The sequence below is a fragment of the Hippocampus comes genome, unplaced genomic scaffold, assembly GCF_001891065.2.
Source record: "Hippocampus comes isolate QL1 unplaced genomic scaffold, H_comes_QL1_v1.1 scaffold45, whole genome shotgun sequence".
NCBI lineage: Eukaryota > Metazoa > Chordata > Actinopteri > Syngnathiformes > Syngnathidae > Hippocampus > Hippocampus comes.
Genome location: NW_017805783.1, coordinates 2,907,749 through 2,920,548, shown reverse-complemented (window position 1 = coordinate 2,920,548; position 12,800 = coordinate 2,907,749). Strand labels below are relative to the sequence as shown.

The 12,800-nt window shown below is 39.7% G+C and overlaps 1 protein-coding gene across 2 annotated transcripts in view; it reads left to right on the top strand.

Annotated features, from left to right (window-relative positions):
- The first annotated feature begins 7,822 nt into the window (after nt 1–7,822).
- chfr (checkpoint with forkhead and ring finger domains, E3 ubiquitin protein ligase) overlaps nt 7,823–12,800 on the top strand; it is a 14,881-nt gene continuing 9,903 nt past the window's right edge. The window contains exons 1-9 of one of the 2 annotated variants that reach the window (XM_019885118.1): nt 7,823–7,963; nt 8,449–8,573; nt 9,114–9,213; nt 10,349–10,368; nt 10,452–10,511; nt 10,598–10,789; nt 11,375–11,455; nt 11,852–11,996; nt 12,062–12,216. In XM_019885118.1, coding sequence (XP_019740677.1) covers nt 8,465–8,573; nt 9,114–9,213; nt 10,349–10,368; nt 10,452–10,511; nt 10,598–10,789; nt 11,375–11,455; nt 11,852–11,996; nt 12,062–12,216 — 862 coding nt within the window. In that variant the 5' untranslated portion in view covers nt 7,823–7,963; nt 8,449–8,464. Of the gene's footprint in view, nt 7,964–8,448; nt 8,574–9,113; nt 9,214–10,258; nt 10,369–10,451; nt 10,512–10,597; nt 10,790–11,374; nt 11,456–11,851; nt 11,997–12,061; nt 12,217–12,800 lie in introns of both variants that reach the window. The other variant, XM_019885117.1, reaches the window with a different exon arrangement.

Genomic DNA, 12,800 nt, shown 5'->3' with positions numbered 1-12,800 from the left:
ATCCCTCAGCGTGGCAAGAGCAAAACCAAAGAAGTAGGGGTATATACTACGTGATGATTAAGGAACCTCTTAAATGCTTGAAACAAGTTTGCAAAATTGAAAATAAAGGTCATATATGCTAGTGAAGTTAGGTAGAGCAAAAACGCATAATTAGCAGTGGAGGCATTCAATAAAATTGTCTCCGAACTTGAAGCCGCGGTGAGAGGTTTGTCACCTGGTGATAAGATGGCTGGTGTGTAGGTCCAAAAAATACTTTTATTTGAATATCTTTTTCTGTTGTAGGATTTTCTGTAGGCAGAAAGGGGTGTGACTGGTTAATATGTATACCGCATCGCAGTACCACACAGAGGTCCAGGGTTCAGATCCATCATTGGCCTTCCTGTGTGGAGTTTCCATGTTCTTCCCGTGCCTGCATGAGTTTTCTCCGGGTGCTCGTCCCACATTCGCAAAACATTCATGACAGGTTAATTAAACGCTTTAAATTGTCCCTCGGTGTGATTGTGAGTGTAAATGGTCAGTTGTCTCTAGATGTGCCCTGCGATTGGCTGACAACCAGTTCAGCATGCACCCCACCTGCCATCCGAAGACAGCTGGGATAGGTTCCAGCACGCCCACGACTATTGTGAGAATAAAGCGGATCAGAAAATAGATGGATGGATGGATGTCTTTGTATTGCTTTCAGTTCAATACCGTATGAAAATATTTGCTAACGATTCTTTTCTTTTCCATTCTATTCTTTTTTTTTTTTCACATTTTACACAACGCCCCAACTTCATTGGATAGATAGCTACAAGCCCCTATGTAGCTTCAACAAAACTGCAAAAGCTACAACATGCAGCCATCTGAGAGAAATCGTATGATAATTTAGCCAAGATTAATCTGAACAGAGGCCCTGCACTTTTTCAGCTCAGTATATTTGAAATTGGTGGCTTACCATTGGTTTGGAAACATTTGAACTTCCAAGTTTAGTGTGGCATATAAAGGTATTCAGTATAATATCTTCCCTAGATCTGTTTCTTGTATTTATTTAACCTTCATACGTATTTGGTATCATTTATTTGTACAGATGAATAATGTATTTGTACAACTAATTTGGGCACCAGAGGTTCCACGGAATCTGGTTTTGGAAGGGTCTTCGTGTTTGTAAACATTATGCACCAAAATACCAAAGGTGGCTATCATAGGATGGTAAAGGTCAGGAGGATCATATCCTGACTGGCTTCTCAGCATTCCATTCAAGGCTTGGACTACCTCCCAAGCTCCTTTGGAAACGTGTCTGACAGCAAACATGCTTTGAAAGGCTTATCTGCTATCGCAGCTAAGTTCCATGCTCTGAGATAACAATCCCCGTCTTATCTTGTTGTGTTCGTTAATATCACAGCTTTCAGGGCTTGTTCTTCTCCTTGCAATAGGAGCTTGCGGAGCGGATTGTTTGCAGATTAGTCAACACCAGCCTCAGGAGATTTAGAATTTGTCCAAAAATCTCGTCTTGACGTTTTCTTGCATACGCTGGTGAATTGCCCGCTTCAAGTGAAGAATTATCTCACACTGGTTAGTATGCAACATTGTGCACGGTTAGGTCTACAGTAATTCTTTTCATGTCAGACCAGCGTGTAGTAGAGGCAAAAAACAAAAACCGTCTCGATAATAGCCTGAGACTAACGATGTCTTGGCGCAGCACTGTTAATTTGCTTCTGTTTAGCACAGAACTTTAATCAGCGTTTCATTGCGGAAACCTTTATTCCAACTAATCAAATCAGGGAAACATCCTGGCAGGAATGTGCAGTTAGTGTGTCCACATTCGTGATCATGCCGTTGTTGTGACACATGAGACAAGGCAGAGTTGTATAGACCGAAGCCATCTGGCTATCTAGTGCAACCCTGAGCTACACAGTGGCTCACTCAGCGATTGATTGAGGGTGTTGAAGGCCAGCTATTTAACACATCAGAAAAACAAGTACTGCTATCAAGCTGGCCCTTCTCAGGGCTCGTTCCTGAGCCGCTGGAGAATGTCTTATCGCTTCCCTTCTGCTTGTCGGTTTAGGCCGTAAGGCATATGTGCTATTTCCCCATGCGATACAACCATTGTGCTTTTTGTTTCACCCTCACAGACACAGAAGATCGTAGCTAAAGGCTGTTTATCTAACGCTATTTTCAACTGAAAATACATAGAAACGGTGGTGGTTCATTTACACCACAATAGCGTCTTGGAGTCTGAAAATGTTCACTCTTGAAAAAAATGTCCCAAAGCAAAAAACATTGTTGACTTTGTTGTTGTTTGCGCATAAGCACTGCATATTATGATCTTTCAAAACAGAGGAATATGCATGCATGTGTTCAATCAAAGTCATGTGTCAAACTCAAGGCCCGGGGGCCAGATGTGGCCCGCCACATTGTTTTAAGTGGCCCGCAAAAGAAAATCAAAGATGACAACTATCATGATACTTGCTAAAACGTGTACCAAAATTTCAAATTTTCACATGTAAAATCAGTGACATATTGTAAGCATTTTCTTGTTACCAAACCCCTCATTACAGTTACTTCAACAATAGTTGAATAAAACGTTATTCTTGACTTCTTTATATTGCTTCAGTCATCACGGCCCTCCAAGGGAAATAATTATTATGTGGCCCGCGACAAAAATGATTTTGACACCCCTGATCTAAGTCTTTGTAAACAAAAAAAAAAGTGTATTACAGTGTTATTGTAACATTTAATGTCATATAACACGTCTTAACAAACTGCGCCAGTAACGTGTCCATTGCTGCTTGGTTTTACATAAATCAAAATTGGATTGTGAAAAGTTTGTCTCACAGTCACACGGACGGTGTCTTTTTATAAGACTTGTTGCGTAAGCCTTTGCTCACACAGGTCGGAAGAGATTTAACCACTGGTACCAAGTGAGCCTTTAAACATATCCATCCTTATTAAAGCAGTAAATTTAATCTAACACCATGAAAAAGCAATCCCACTGCCACCCAATCCCCTCCGTTATATGAAATGTCTCACAGATGAAAATAAAGCCTCTGTACTCAATATCATCCTATCATTAAATCCTACATCCTCACCTGATTACATTCCTATTCATGCCTCTATTATTCTGCCATTATTGTTACTTCTGGTGAAACAGGCCAGATAATGTGCATTCAATCAGGAGCTGCATAACCTGCTCATTCCCCATCTCTGATTCTTTGTTGCCATCAAATGTGTTTTTCAATGAAAAGTGTGAGTGCTGTGTAATTATAATTCTGGGGGTATTATGAAATCAAATATCACAATGAATGTAATTTTATTTGCTTGTAATCTCTCTCACCCAGGCTAATAGGCATTTTCAAAGGGCAAGCTCATGGGGGTTTAAACAGCCCTTGGATAAACTGAATGGCTGCTCTGCTCTCTTGCACTGCATGTGCTTTTGTCTTTGATATGCAGGCAAAGAGCTTGACAGTCTGGGAGACATGAGAGATTTGTCAGCCTCTGATCTCCATACCTCTCTGACAAATGAGTGCCTTTGGAAGGAATGCCAGTGGAACCTCTTCTATGCCCTGCCATGGAATTCTAACTCTACTGGATCTCTTGGGAAACAAGTCAGGGCACACGGTCAATCTGGAAGCAAAGAAAAGGTTAAATCTGCATATACAACAACTGACACTGTACATTTGTGGAGTGCATTTTTACTCAAAAAAAGACTTTATATGGTTCCAGTCTAAACAGGGTAAAATTTACACTTGGAAGAGAATAAAATATTGAGAGGTAATTTTACTCAAACTATTGGATTGATTTTACTCCAAACAATTAAAATCAAACTTAATTTGATGTGAATATTGATGAGAACAAGTTACTGACCCACATTTTACACTGATGAGAGCCTCCTAATTTGAGTGAAGATTTACTCCCGGTCTAGTCCATGGAAAAAATAAAATTGGAGTGATATTTTCTGAAAAAGCATTGTGTCCCCCCCCCCCCTCAGAAATTCTCAGCAAATTTTACACGTTCTAAACAGAAGTCTAAAAGATAAGAGGAATGACTGACACATGCTGCCCACTTGACCCACAAAATGGTGCTTACACGTGAACCACTGACGTTGATGAATACTGTGTACAGCATATTGCTCATCCTCAGGGTTGCAGTTGAACAGAAGCCAATCCCAGCTGTCTTTGGGCGAGTGTTGGGGTACACCGTGAACTGGACACCAGTCAATCGAAGGGCTCAGCCAAAAAAATAAAAAATTCACACCTATGGACATTTTTTAGAGTCTAGCACTCATCCAACATGCATGTTTTTGCAGTGTGGGAAAAACCAAGGGAGGTAGTAAGATGATGAAATAATAACAATTAAAAATTAATACAAATGAACACAAATAATAATACAGAAAATCCAGAGCAACGATTCAAACTCCTGACCTTAGATTCCAACTTTACTATTCATTCACTCATTTTCCAATCAGCTTATCCTCACAAGGGTCGCAGGGGGTGCTGGAGCCTATCCCAGCTTTCTTCGGGCAGTAGGAGGGGGACACCCTGAACCGGTTGCCAGCCAATCGCAGGGCACACAACCATCCGTGCTCACACTCAACACCTTAGGGACAATTTAGAGTGTTCAATCACCCTGCCATGCACGTTTTTGGAATGTGGGAGGAAACCGGAGTACCCGGAGAAAACCCACGCAGGCCCCGGGAGAACATGCAAACTCCACACAGGGAGGCCGGAGCTGGAATTGAACCCTGGACCTCTGCACCGGGCCGCCCCCAACTTTACTATCTCTCTATAATTTCTCTTCCTTCTGTAAGGGGTGCCTGGATCAGAATATTTGACAAACCCTGTTGCAGAAGCTGGATAAATCGATGAATGGCAGTTTCATGGGATGACTTGAGAAGATAAGGAAAAAAAGCAAATAGTTGGATGTAGTGTACTGACTGTTGAAAACATCAATTGCAAACATGACATTAACAATATGTTTGTTTGTATGTTTGATGGGTTTTAGCTTTTGTAAAACATAATGTGCCAACTATCCATTCACAGTTCATTCCAACAAAAAAGTATTTATACATAATCTGTCATGCTTTAAGAGGTAAATCTTCCGAGTAATATCTTAACAAATGTGCATCCTTGAAGCTCTACGCTTTTCTCTGGGCTTCCCACAGAGCAGGAAATGTAGGTATCGATTCTTGGGTTTCCAAATTTCAATCGGAGAAGTCTTAAAACCACATTGCACACAAAAGCAGCAGGATTGCCTTCCCTCCAAGCGTCAAGATGAATAGGAAGAACAAGCACTACCCCTTGTGGACCGTTTGCACCAGTGCAGCGTGAGTCACTGGCACCTCCAGCTGCTTCTGGGCCCCTCCTGATAAGTTAACCTTGTGATAACAAGCTAATGCCTGATTAATGTTGCAGTAATTAGACACAGCTTTTCACACTCAGTTAAGAGGACATCCTCCAGCAATTAGCCTCAACTAGAGAAAGATCATTTCTGAGAGCACAGTCGAGTGATGTTCCTCGGCGTGCCTCCATTCCCACTGGGCGGCATTAAGGTTTATTTTCTCATTATTGAATATAATTACCTGTTCGATGTTCTATACAGCTGCCACCGCCAATCTTTGATCCAATTAGAAAATGCTGATGGACAGATTGGGTGTGAGATTCAAAAAGCTGCATTCTTATCAGAGGATGGATAATGGTTTTGCTGTTTAGCACTGAATGCCAAGTGAAAATAGATTAATTTCCCTTAAGAATACATTCTGAATGAATGGCACATCCTCATGATAGTGTGTAAATGTGTGAGAGAGTTTATTATTCGTGCACGTGTTTGCCCACTAGACAGATGATGAGAAGTCCCTTTTACTGACCCCTCACCACACACTCCATAAATAATGCACGGACATTAGATAGGGTGTTTGCTCTGATTCGTCCTGCATTAAGGGACTGTTTACTTCGAGTTACACGTTGGTCTTTGTTTAACGAGAAAGATAAGCCTACCTCCAACTGTATTATGAAATGTCAGATCCCATAAAACTGGTTTCGTAATTTCTTGCTAACTTGTTTGTTCTGTAATCAATCGTCATGGTAGATGCACTGAGATCAAAACAGGTTTTACATCTAACAGTTTTCGTCATGGTGTGACAAACACGTCAATAATTCAATAAATTATTGATGATGAGGTAGCTCAAATCACAATGTTTGATTGTCTTGTGAAAAGCAGAACAGTCGTAACACTGAAAATAGTCCCAAAGTATTTGTATTTTGTGGTAAATGTAGCCAAAAATTATCAGCATTCATCCTAACAGATCGAAAGTGCAGAGTAGGTATACTTATCTGGTCAGCTCAAAGCAATTTGGATTGGATCAGCCTGATCCAGAACCAACCTTTTTGGACCAGATGTTCAAAGGTAATCTGACCGGATTTTGGTTTTCAGATTGCATTCCATCCAGCCATCCATTTTGTAATCCGCGTATCCTCACAAAGGTCGCGGGTGTGCTGGAGCCTATCCAAGCCGTCTTCGGACAGGAGGCGGGGTACACCCCGAACTGGTTGCCAGCCAATCGCAGGACACACATAAACAAACAACCATACACACTCACCACACTCACTCTTAGGGACAATTTAGAGTGTTCCATCAACCTGCCATGCATGTTTTTGGAATGTGGGAGGAAACCGGAGTACCTGGAGAAAATCCACGCTCGCACGAGGAGAACATGCAAACTCCACAAAGGAAGGCCAGAGCCCGGAATCAAACCCTGCACCTCTGCACTGTGAGGCGAATGTGCTAACCAGTCACTCCCTCATGAGGATAAGCAGACCAGAAAAGCAATGGATCGAAGTCTGGATTTAAAATAATCATAACAATTCAAATATGATAATAACACTGGTCAACATTTTTCCATTTTTAAATCAGGGATGCAAGAAAACATTTCTAGAAGAGTGTTTGCACTGATTCCAAATCTGCCCTTGATTGTCTGCTAACAGATCAAGTTTTCATCATCATCATCACTGGCTGGCAACCAGTTCAAGGTGTAACCCACCTACTGCCCAAAGACAGCTGGGATAGGCTCCAGCATGCCCCGCGAGCCTGGTGAGGATAAGCGGATCAGAAAATGAAGGGATGGATGGATAATAATTATCATCATGATAATAATATGCAATATAATACTGTAATATATTTAGTCATATTTATGAATGGAAGTTCAGCATCAGGTGGAATTGTTTTTTTTTCTGGAATGGCATAAATATAAAATACAACACATGGTAAAATCCATTTTGCAAAGTTTTATAGGTTAAAAAACAACAACAAATGAAAATATGTCAAAACCTGATGTGCTTGGGAAAAAGTAAAGATTTTATTTTTTTTAATTCGTGTCATAACAAAAATTGTTTTGGACACATAATGCCATCCCTGATTAAAATTTGCATTTGACTAGTGCATGTTTTAATTCTGTCACAAAGATATTAGCTCGCTTTTTGCTGTTTTGTTTATCACTATAGGTTCGATAGTTAATTGTTATAAGTAACACCAGAGAATTAAGGCCTAATATATTTTTTTCCAGTGCAATCAAATGAGATAAACCAAATCATTTGATACAGCTCTCAGTGTTGTTCTACACCACAACCAACTCGTCACAACATCAAAAAAATATTGTAGAATGAATGGCGAGTGTGTCATTGTCATTGCCCTGTTAATATTAATATTTATCAAATGCAAAAAGAGAAAAGCCACGGAGAACTATGGCTATCCTATAACAGAAAGCACAAACCATCGTCGCAAACAGCCGCTACTGTTTGCGACGATGGTTTGTGACGTCGTGGATTTGCGGGTTGGACTACAAATCCCAAGCATCGCTCCTCTTCGGCTGCTCACGGTAACAAAATGTCAACACTGCTTGGCAGGAAGTGGTGCTTGGTCCTTGTTGTAACGTGACGACCAGTTGAACTAGTCGACAGAATTGTTGGGACAACAAACTCATCTTTTGACGGTACAGTTACATTTTCGGAATATGTATCACTCAAATATTACGTTACGTTTGATTCCCAATAATGAGACGTCATGGATGGCTGCTATTGTTAGCAAACGCCGTAGTTTCCTCGTCCGATCGGAGTTGTCGGTGTGAGAGATTTGTGCTCACCGCCGCATTTGTAATTCCGACACATATACAAACTGTTTGTTTCGGTTTGGGATAATATTTTGTTTTCTCCAGTTTGTCACGCAACAAGGTGCAACTTTTTTGGGCTTAGCAAGTGACGTCATGGAAGCTTGCTGGGTTTCGATATGATAATTTAGCGTTTACAAGTGTTTCGGTTTTGAATTGCATGGGGCGGATTTATTAAGCTATGTTGAATGAAAATCGTATTAAATCGTAAAAATCGTTAAGACTGTATATTGCTGGCTGATGATTATGATTTCTGATTTTGTCTGCACTGTGCATGAATACCAACAACGACCCACGTAACCCCGTTTTAGTTCCGAATATCGGGAGATGGACAGTCACAGAAGGGGAACACCATGGGGAAAGCTGGTCAAAGTGGATTCCAGTGGAACTGAAGTGCTGCTTTTCAACAGGGAATGCACCATTGGCCGGAAAAAGGGTGAGAGTAGCCACTTTATGTTAAGGAATAACTGGTTTGCTTTAAATATAACACCAGTATTTCTGTTGTTTTGCTTTGAATGTGCCCATTGTTGTCTCACGACAACTGTCTATAAAGCAGGCATCGCTTTCAGTGTCTGAGGCCTTAAAAACTTCCCCCCCTACACGAAACAAAGCTTTCAGTCCTGCAAACTTAGACAGCCTCTTGTGACTATAACAAAAGGCCTCCATTTTGAACATGTGTGCAGAATTTTAATTAGGTATTTTTTTGTATGGGTCTGTATTTCATTATTTGTTGTTAAAGAGCTCGTGGGGGTCTGTGCTTTTTGCTATGCAAAATGTCTAGCCTTAATTGGAGAAGCAATGTCTGTGCTGGACATAGTTGATAATGAAATGCCTGCACAGTTTTGGAAAAAGTTGATTTTATTGCTGTTCAGCTTTTCATACTGATTGTTTTGAGAGTTATCTCACTTCTGAGGACATTTACAGTTAATCTTCATTTCATTCAATGTGTTTTTGTGTCATGTTGTAATTGTGACAGGATGTGATTTGGCCTTTCCTGCCAACAAACTGGTCTCGGGGGAGCACTGCAAGATTGTACAAGATGAAAACTCAGGACAGGTGTGGCTTGAAGACATGAGGTATGACTTCTAGTCAACCATTTCTACTTCACAAGAGTAGAAATTGAGCAATGTTTAATTTTCCAGTTGATATTGGATAACATTTGCTTTACTGGCAATAATGAATCCAATGACACGTGTTTCCCAGTCACAGCTTTAGATAAAAAGAATAAAAAAAACAGTATTAAAAAAAAAAAACTGTGATTGCACTCAGGAAAGCACATACCTGCCAAGTCCAAACAACATGTTATATGATTTGTTTATAGTTTTCCAACGATATGTGTCATGTATATTGTGGTTTGAATTTGTAGTATTTGTAGTGATGATATTTGTTATTACTATAATTTGTAAATAAATATAATTTGTTATTACATAACTGTAAATTAACACTCAGTACAGCTCCCATGAAGGTGCTATTCAGACTCCGTTGACAGTGGTTCTGACCACGTATAATGGCATTGATTTAAAAAATATATATATATACAGTATATATTTTTTTAATTAAGTGGTGACACAGTGGATGACCGGTTAGCATTCACCACACAGTTCAGAGGTCATTGGTCAGAATCTGGGCTCTGATCTTCCTGTGTGGACATCTTCTCCCCTCGCCTGCGTGGATTTTCTCCTCATACTGCGGTTTCCTCCAATGTTCCAAAAACATGCATTTTAAGTTAATTGGGGGCTCTGGATTATTATGAAGTGGTAATGGTTGTTTGTCAATTTGGCAATGGATGTTTCTTGTATTTATTTCTTCTTCTCCTCCTACTGCATAACAACAACAAATTCTCATGTTTACAACACATCAGATTGTATGAGTGTAGGTAATTAAGTTACGAAAATGCTTGACAGCAGCTCTCAGTGTAGTATAAAATGACACATTGACAATACCGAATAATGACAATAATACCTTGACGACAATGTCAATCAAAACTGAGCTTTATTATCTTGCCCGTAAGGAATTTTAGAGAAAAACTAAGAAGTCATTTTTTGAGCTAACCTTTTGTTCATCGAAAAAGTAATCCAATTACTTTGTTCACTGACATGCATATATTTGTTTCCCTTTTAGCACCAATGGTACAGTGATCAACATGGCCAAACTGGTCAAAAAACAAACTCATATGCTTCAAAACGGTGACGTCATCTACTTTGTATACAGGAAAAATGAACCTGAGCAAAGTAAGTTTTTTTTTCCACTGTATTCCATATTTTCTTACTTTTTGGATTTATAACAAGCAAAAACTGACAATATGTTCTTGCAGACATTGCTTATGTATACTACGCAATCCAAACAGAGCACGGTGTTTTGCAAGATGATCACAGTAAGTAGTTAAAGTGCTGATGTGACATGCTGCATGTCTGCTGAGAATGCCTTAAAGTAACCATCCAATTTGCAACTGAACCTCAGACTTGTCAGTCCACGATCCCGCTGTCCTTGCATCCTCCGAGATGACGCTGTCTGTGGAGCCTGTCATGCTCACAAAAGCTCCTCGGGATCTAAATCGGGAAGAACCTCAGCCGTCCACCTCTACTTCCCACCTCTGTTTTGAGCAACCTTTTACACCTGGACTTCCATCAGCCAGTGCATGTCTTAAGTCTGGTGGGTTATTTTACTAAAATGCTCCTCCAGCGTACTCCCGTGTTCCAAAACAATCATGTTATCTTAATTGAGTACTACAATTGGGTATAGGTGTGAATGTTTGTCTGTCCATACCCTTAGATTGAGCATTACCAGTCTAGGTATTGCTATTTTATGTGTTTATTGAACACAGTGTCTCACTTCAAATGTATAGGTAAACTTGAAGGTAACGTGTTTATATCATGAGGGAAGCTCAGATTAACTTTTTTAAAGCAAGTCCTCATTAAATCCGAATTTGATATTCTGTGTAAATCCACTTGAAGACTCCTGATTCAGATCAGATTTCATGTAATTTTCTCTTCAAGCGACTAACAGTATACTAAGTGGGCTCAGCTGGGGACAAAACAATTTTTCCTGAGGTCTAAATCCAACCTGAACATAATTTGAAAAGATACCAAATTAATGGAACAACAGAGTTTATGTTTGACTGAAGATTTTTTTTTTCTCCTTTTTCAGAAAATTCTCTTATTTTCGTTTGACATGATCTCTCTGGGTTGATGAATTGAGCCAAAAGTAGCTCAACTGTATCTTTTTCTACCTCAACAGGCAGCCAGTCGAGCAATGTGGCCCAAACACCAGAGAAAGCACACAACGATTTGGAGCCAGAATGCAAGAAGAGAAAAACTGGTGTGTTAGTTGCTGGCTTTTGTCCTCACATGCATACAATCATATAAAACTGTCCTGTCAGTTTTTGTTCTTAATGAAACATATACTATACCTCATGCATATTTCTATCCACGAAGACTATGTTTATTAATCCCGTAAAGGAAATTGTCTCTGTCTGTATATGCCTGGCAAAAGGCAAAAATACCCACATGTCCAAATAGGAGCATTAATGTAACACTGTTTAATTGTTTAATTTCAATTGGTTGTGTCACATGGAAATGATTTCTTGATTCTGTGACCATGACAAACTAGCTCCATTTATACCTTTTTTGTTTGTTTGTTCTTTTGTTTTTTTTTTTTGTTGAGAAGGCAACATGACCCGCATATAAGTTATCACTGACTTTATTGTATTTCCAGAGATAGAACCCTCATCCGTCATACAGACAACATCATCAACTGGAAGTGTTATGGCTCAAGCACCAGCAGAAGAGACCAAGACGGATAAGATGGAGGAATCTCTGACATGCATTATTTGCCAGGACCTCCTTTATGACTGTGTCAGGTAAAACCCCAACAAAGGTGAGGTTCGTGTGCCAAGTACTCATTCATGGTTTCTCTTTCCGTTAGCTTGCAACCTTGCATGCACACGTTCTGTGCTGCCTGCTACTCTGGCTGGATGGAGCGATCTTCTTTTTGTCCTACGTGCCGCTGCCCTGTGGAAAGGATCCGTAAGAACCACATCCTCAACAACCTGGTAGAAGCCTACCTCATCCAACACCCAGGTTAGCATATAGTACAATTAATATCGCTGTCTTTCATCTTAGGGCCCGACTGATAGGGATTTTTTTTTTAAGCTGATTCTGATATTTGGCAGAAGAAAAAAAGTATAGATTACATAGTAATCGGCCGATTAATTTTAAAGATATATAATCCATAATGTATTTATTTTTTGGTTCCCTCTATATCCAAATATAGCAGTTTCCTGAAAATTGTCTATAATCATTTTCCGTTTGTTCATAAAGTACATAATTTGTATAGAACACACACAAAAATGAATTTAAAAAAATAAAATGAAAGACAAATATCCAGTGGCCAAAAACAGCCCCGTTCATATGTGGTTGGACAACTTTTCAAGAAATACAGTGAGGTGCAAAGAATAACAGTGAACAGAAAAATTATAATCAATACAAATAGGACAGTCATTCAAGACATAGTTGAACAAATATAAAGAGAGAGGTCAATAAAGGGGGGGGGGATAAAATGCAGACAGAAAAAGGTTATGCTCCATACAAATGTTGACGGAATCAAATTCATGATATCATACATGGCAATTTTCCGCGGATCCGCGGAAATCCGCCGTTTTATT